At 41.8% G+C, this 7,261-nt stretch overlaps 1 protein-coding gene across 1 annotated transcript in view; it reads left to right on the top strand.

The window, feature by feature from the left end:
- Window positions 1-420: 420 nt before the first annotated feature.
- The window catches only part of LOC123512947 (phospholipid phosphatase-related protein type 2-like), a 17,384-nt gene continuing 10,543 nt past the window's right edge, over window positions 421-7,261 (top strand). Inside the window, exons 1-4 of the mRNA XM_045269664.1 lie at window positions 421-608; window positions 2,741-2,924; window positions 5,562-5,673; window positions 6,792-7,026. Coding sequence (XP_045125599.1) covers window positions 436-608; window positions 2,741-2,924; window positions 5,562-5,673; window positions 6,792-7,026 — 704 coding nt within the window. The 5' untranslated portion in view covers window positions 421-435. The remainder of the gene's footprint in view (window positions 609-2,740; window positions 2,925-5,561; window positions 5,674-6,791; window positions 7,027-7,261) is intronic.

Here is a 7,261-nt window from a genome sequence, read left to right on the forward strand (position 1 = left end):
CTTTTTTTTTCTTTCCAGTTTGTAACCTCAGATTATTGATTTTTAGTCTCTTTTTTATTTTATTTTAACAAGTGTGCAGATCAATTTCAAACGACTCTACTTATTCATTTCACCATTTTCGACATCATTTGACCACGTTGTTGCAGTGAATGAAACTCAGTCACTCACTCATTTAGTCAGTCAGCCAAGCAATCGTACAGTCAACTAGTCAGTCAACCTTTCACTCTACCAGTCTATCAATCAATCAACCACTCACTCTCTCACTCACTCATTCACTGACTCACTCACTCATTCTTTCACTCACTCACTAACCTACTCATCTACTCACTCACTTACTCTCACTTATTCACTCCTACTCACTCACTAACTCACTCACTCACTCTATCATTCACTCACTCAATGGCTCACTCACTCTCTCTTTCTCTCCCCACCAGCATGAAAAAGCGTGAGGGTGGCGGCTTTAAGGTGGGCGGGGCGGGGGTGGTGCGGGTGGAGGAGGGGGAGGGGGATCGGAATGTGGTGGTAGTGAGGAATCCCTTGCTGGTGCCCCTGTCCCTGCTGGAGGTCCTGCTCACGGCCGCCCTCTGTGGCCTCAACTACTGCTTCAGGTAAGGCTGTGTGTGTGTGTGTGTGTGTGTGTGTGTGTGTGTGTGTGTGTGTGTGTGTGAGAGAGAGAGAGAGAGAGAGAGTGTGTGTGTGTGTGTGTTGACAGTTGTTTTCCTGTCTTTCTTTTATTCTTGTTATTACGTTTTTTTTTTCTTTTCATGTACATTTTTTTTCGTCGTAGTTGTCATCATCATCATCATCATCATCATCATCATCATCATCATCATCAAAATCATCATCATTATTACTGTTAATACTGTTTCATTATACATTGCTTTTTTTTTTTTATTTATGCATATTCTTCAATTTTCTTCATATCTTTCATCATCGTCATCATCATCATCATCATCATCATCATCATCATCATCTTCGCCATTATCTTCATCACTTTCATTGTGTATCAAGTTTTGCCTCTCCATGTCCTTCATTTTTCATCCTTGTTGTCACCATTATCATCAACATCACCATTGTTTCTCATTATTTGTCAGATCTTTCCTCTTCACATCCTTATTTTTTATTATCATACTTGTCATCATCATCATCACCATCATCATCATCATCACCATCATTATCACTGTCTTTCATTGCCTTTATATTCGTTTTCCTTTAAAATTTATTCTCCATCATACTTATCATCACCATCGTCATCATCATCATCATCATCATCATCACCACCACCATTACTGTCCTTCATTTTCTCATTTCTCATCTTTCATATCTTCCTGTTCATCTTTGTTTTCCTTTCTCGTATTGCATTTTCATTTATTTTGTGTCTATTTATATATTTGTTTTCAAGTCTCCCGCGTCTCTGTATTTCCATAATTGTCCATTTTCTTTATTTTCTTCTTTTACCGTCTTCCTCATTCTTGCTAGCCCCAGAGAGAGAGAGAGAGAGAGAGAGAGAGAGAGAGAATGATTATTGATATTCCTTATTAGGTATTTCACATTCTCCTTCACCTTCCGTTATCCCTCCTTTGACCTCTCCTCCTCCTCCTTCTCCTTCTCCTTCTCCTCCTCCTCCTCCTCCTCCTCCTCCTCCTCCTCCTCCTCCTTCTCCTCCTCCTCCTCCTTATCTCCATTATCATCATACCTGTTCCTGTGCTTATACATTCTTGACCTTACTTTTTTCATCTCTCTTTCTCTCCTCTTCCTTCTCTTCTTCTTCATTTATCACCCTTCATCTTATTCCATGCTTATCCTTGTGTTTTTATTCTTTTATTCTTTTCCTTCTTCCTCCTTTATTTACTTGTTTTTTTATTTTTTTTGTTTTCCTAGTTCTTCATTTCATATTTCTTTTTTTTTTTTCACTTGTTTCTTTATATACATTTATCTGCTCCTTTTTTTTACTCTTTTTATTACCTCCTCCTTCTCTTCTTCTTCTTCTTCTTCGTCTTCTTCTTCTTCCACATCTTTTTATCCTTCATTTTTGCGTTATTACTTAATTTTTATCCGTGTATTCTTATCTTCCTTTACTTCTTCCTTCCTTCTTTCTCTATTTACTCCCCTTTTTCTCCTTATCCTCCTTTACCTATGCAATCATCGCCTTTTCCTCCTAATCTCCACAAATATGATCTTTTTTACTCTTTTTCCTCTTTCTTTCCTCCTCCATCTACGTGTCTCTATTTTCTTCTCCTTTTCCCCATTCCTTATTTTTTTCCTCCTTCATCTACGTGTCTTTTCACTTTCCTCTTCCTTTCATTTTCCTCTTCCTCCTCCTCAGATTTTTTCATATTTTCCTCTTCACCGTCACAAAAACTAGCTTATTTTATCCTTTTCCTCAATTTTTCCTCCACCTTCATCTATGTACTCCCTCATATTCCCCTCTTTTCTCATTTTCCTCCTCCTCCTCCTTCTCCTCAGATCTTTTCATGTTTTCCTTTTCACCCTCACAAAAACTAGCTTATTTTATCCTTTTCCTCAATTTTTCCTCCACCTTCATCTCTGTACCTCCTTATTTTCCTCCTCCTCCTTATATATGAACCAGTACATCAAACTTTACCTTCATCTACATATTTCATTTTTTCCTCTTCACCCTCACAAAAACAAGCTTATATTACCACCTTTTCCCCATTTTTTCCCTATGTACCCCCCTCATTTCCCTCCCCTTTTTTCTCATTTTCCTCCTCCCCTTCAGATATGAACCGGGACTTCGGGAGGACTCAAGCATGACCAACTGGGAAGGGGTGAGGTTATCCTGCGCTGACCTGCCTCACTTGTCCTTCCCGTACGTGAGGGAGGGAAACAACACCTCCAGCGCCTCCTTCCAGCTGCCAGAGGGCGTTTTCTACTCCTGTGCCATTGTGGTCCCCTGCTGCCTGGTGAGAGAGAGAGAGAGAGAGAGAGAGAGAGAGAGAGAGCAGGGGGGATCATTCGTGCTTGGTTAGTTTATAATTGAGAGATGGAGAGGAGTGATGGTTTAAGAGAGAGAGAGAGAGAGAGAGAGAGAGAGAGAGAGAGAGAGAGAGAGAGAGAGAGAGAGAGAGAGAGAGAGAGAGAGAGAGAGAGAGAGAGAGAGAGAGAGAGAGAGAGAGAAGAGAGAGAGAGAGAGAGAGAGAGGAAAAGTGAAAAAGAAGAAGAGAGTGAAGTGAGAGTGGCAATAATCTTGTCTGGCTACTTCGGAAGAGAGAGAGAAAGAGAGAGACAGAGAGAGAGAGAGAGAGAGAGAGAGAGAGAGAGAGAGAGAGAGAGGGAGAGAGAGAGGGATGAGGGGAGTAAAGAAGGGGAAGGATGTGGTAATCTCGGGAAAAAAGTGGTATTGATTCTCTAAGACATGATTTAAGTGGTGGTATTGTGGTGGTGGTGATGGTGGTGGTGGTGGTGGTGGTGGTGGTAGTGGTGGGTGAGTGAGTGGAAGTGGAAGTGACAGTCGTGGTTTTAAGATAGTGAAGATAGTAAAGATAATGTTTCTCCTTCACCCTCTGCTTGATACAAGGTAGAGTTTCCTTCACTCATGACGCACAGAGAGTGAAAAAAAATGAGTAACTGTTTCATCTTTTCACTAACCAATTCATCTTCCTTCAATTAATTACTCCATCTTAGAATCATCTCCAGCTCATCCTCTCTTGCTATCTTTTATCGTAGTCTTCATGGTTATTTCCTCTTAACCTTGCTAAATTAGGACACTGTTTCTCCTCACAGCCTCACCGTACCTTTATCTTCCGTCCTTCGCGCTAATACCTTACAAAGATACACAAAAGATCTTCAGCTCATCCTTTCTTAGTCTCTCATCGTTGTCTTCATGGTTGCTTCCTCTAACCTTGCTAAATGGACACTGTTTCTCCTCACAGACTCAGCCACACCGCACCTTTATCTTCCGTCCTTCTCGCTAATACCTTAGAAAGATACACGAAAGGCCCTTAGTGTGCTTCTTATTACGCAGAGGTCGCCACAGTAGTAGATCACCTGTCCTTGTTTTACTCTCTTCATCTGTTCCACCCATTAACTGCATTCCTTCACTGTACCCATGAACCTTATTGGTCTTCGTTTCTTCCTCCTCCTCTTCCTCCTGCCTGTTGGGTCCTTTTCTCTCATTCTTCTCTGCAAGGACTTCTCATCTCTCCTTTCCACGTGTTTCTCTGTCTCTCTCTAGGAGGAAGTAATATACGAGTTAAGTAGTATATAAACTCACTTATTTCCTCCAGGTGTCTGTAATACCTCATTCAGTCTTGCTCTGCTATGAGGAAGTAATATGAGTTAGCTAATACGTGGATCCATTGCCTCCTCTCCCGCAACGGTCACATCAAGAATAGCTCGCCATGAGGAAGTAATACTGGTTGATAATGAGAGTAATAATCGGTGTGAGCTTGATGCCGGGGCTCCTCGTTAACAAAATTATCAGTTCCCAGAGACGAAAGTGCAGCGTTCTTACCTGTGTGAGTGTTAGAGGCTAATCTTAGGAAACTCAAGGTGTTGGTGATGGTGGAAAGTGGGAGTGATAGTGAATATAGTGAGCGGTCCATGGTGCAGGGTAGTGATGGTGGTAGTGGGGTTGTATTGATGGTGGTGGTGGTGGTGATAGTGGTGATAGTAGCGGTGGTGGTGGTCAAGGGGCGTGCTCGTTGACTGCAGCTTACCAGAATTCAATGATAAGGGAAATGACAATGATCAGAGGCCGGGATAAGAGAAGCAAATGGATAAGGAGGAGGAGGAGGAGGAGGAGGAGGAGGAGGAGGAGTGGAGATAACATTAGCATACTGGTCTCGGTGGAAGTTGTGGCGGTGGATGTGGTTGGCTACATGATAATTTAAGTATAGAACAAAACAACCAAGAGTGGAATGACCTTCGTTGATAAAGAAAAAAAAGAAAAAAAATTGTAATAAAAAATCTAATAATACTCTCTTCACACTGTAAAAAAAAAAAAAAAGCAAGAACGAAACCAAGAACACCACATCAACCTCCCCACAAAGACTAATTTACTGAAGAAACCGCAAAAATATAATTAATTGACACCAAAAACTAAGATATACAAAACAAGAACACATTTTTTCCTTAACTTAAAACTCTCCAACTGTCAACAATAAAAGCATCATAGTAACACAAAGAAATAACACCATACTGACATTTTTAACAGAGAGATTTCAAGACACTTATCTCTGACTTTTGTCTAATTTTCTATCAATCTTTAAGGGAACTGGCATATCAAATAGGCTTTTTTCCTTTTTTAAATCTTTTGTTACCCTTGGCTGGTTTCTCTTTTGTATAATAAAAAAGAAAAAAAAAACTTCTTTATACACTCGACCGTCTCTTTTTACCAACAAATAACGACAAAATGAAACCACTACAGACATTCTTTACATATTGAACCCTTTTTTTTTAACACAAGAGATAACTATAAAAATCAAACTACTCCAGATATTCCTTATATTCTTAACCCTCTCCTTCCTTCTTCTCTCTACCTCCTCTCCCTCTTCCCTCACCACCAGGACAACACTCACATGCTTTTCCTCCTCCTGCAGGTGCTGATAGCGGAGACTGTAAGGTGTCAGTTTCCATCAAGGCGGATAAAACACGTGGAAAGCTGCAATATTACCTTCCTTATGGCCGTGCGTCGCATCCTCCGCTTCTTACGTGAGTGGTAGCAGTAGTAGTAGAAGTAGTAGTAGTAGTGGTGGTGGTGATAGTAGTAGTAGCAGTAGTAGTAGTAGTAGTAGTAGTAGTAGTAGTAGTAGTAGTAGTAGTAGTAGTAGCAGTAGTAGTAGTTGTAGTAGGTGAGTTTGGCTATGAGTATGTGCATTATAGCCTTTGATTATGCGCAGAAGGAACCTGTTTTGCTCTTTAATTTTAAACAAAAGGCGAGGAAGGAAGGGAAGGCGAAGGCGGGCCAGGTCGCTTACTCCGCCTCCCGTTAGAGGGGAAGGAACGCGTATACTGAACTGCAGGCGACGCAGAAGGGGAAAACATGTAATTAGCAGCGGATAAATTAAAAAGACCTTTAGAGAGCGAGAGTCCGCGCACACACACACACACACACACACACACACACACGTACGCACGCACGCACGTAACGCCTTACTTGCAACGCCGTTTTTCACTTCGTCAGTAGTGTACAGTTAATAGCACGTCTTGTCCATCAACACACACACACACACACACACACACACACACACACACACACACACACACACACACACACACACACACACACACACACACACACACACACACACACACACACACACACACAACGGGTCTGCTTGGGTTCATCGGCACAGGTCACCAAGAAGACGTAAATACCTGGTGATAGATTACCTGCGCTGCTGTTTTTGTCGTGCTCATTATACGTACCGGGGCACAGAGAGAGAGAGAGAGAGAGAGAGAGAGAGAGAGACAGGCAGAGTAATAATGCGACATGGGTAAGGTTAGAAAGTAAGAAAATTATGTATATGTTACGAGAGTTTGTATAGTCATATTTTGCCTTGATAGATGTAATGATAGACGGATAGAGATTAAGATAGACAAATAGACAGAGACAGATTCCTTTGTGATGCTGAAAAATCTACTCAAGGACTAAATATTCTTAAAAAACCAACTGGATAAAATAGAAAAATAATAACTTCCCCTATCAGAAAAAAAAAAAAACTATACCTTCAGATTCTCAGCTAAACAAAGCATTTAACAAGAATAACCAAAACACACAACACTTTTCCACACCTCGCCAACCTACCACGTCACATTTTCACCCTCAGTCACCTTTATTATGGGTGGGGCGGCAACTGGTCTCCTGGTGGCGGTGACGAAGCTGGCGGTGGTGGCTCCAAGACCTTATCTGTTGGAGGTGTGCGGTTCTATGGGGCCGGAGGAAGTGTGCACGGTGGGGGACTACACCTGGTCGCCCGAAGAGGTGTGTGAGGGAAGCAATGAGGAGTTACATGAAGCACTGAGAGCCTTCCCGTCCTACCACGCCGCCCTCGCCGCCTACAGGTAGGTTTTCGTTGATTAGTTTGCGTTGTTCATGTGTAATGGAATGTTCTCAGATAAGTTGTAGGAGTGTGTTGTCTATTGATTGTGTGTGTGTGTGTGTGTGTGTGTGTGTGTGTGTGTGTGTGTGTGTGTGTGTGTGTGTGTGTGTATGTGTTTGTTTGTTTCTCAGTCTGTTTCTGTCTCTGTCTCTCTCTCTCTGTCTTTCTGTCTTTTTCTCTCTGTCTCTCTGTCTGTC

This window comes from Portunus trituberculatus, chromosome 35 (assembly GCF_017591435.1).
Source record: "Portunus trituberculatus isolate SZX2019 chromosome 35, ASM1759143v1, whole genome shotgun sequence".
Classification (NCBI taxonomy): domain Eukaryota; kingdom Metazoa; phylum Arthropoda; class Malacostraca; order Decapoda; family Portunidae; genus Portunus; species Portunus trituberculatus.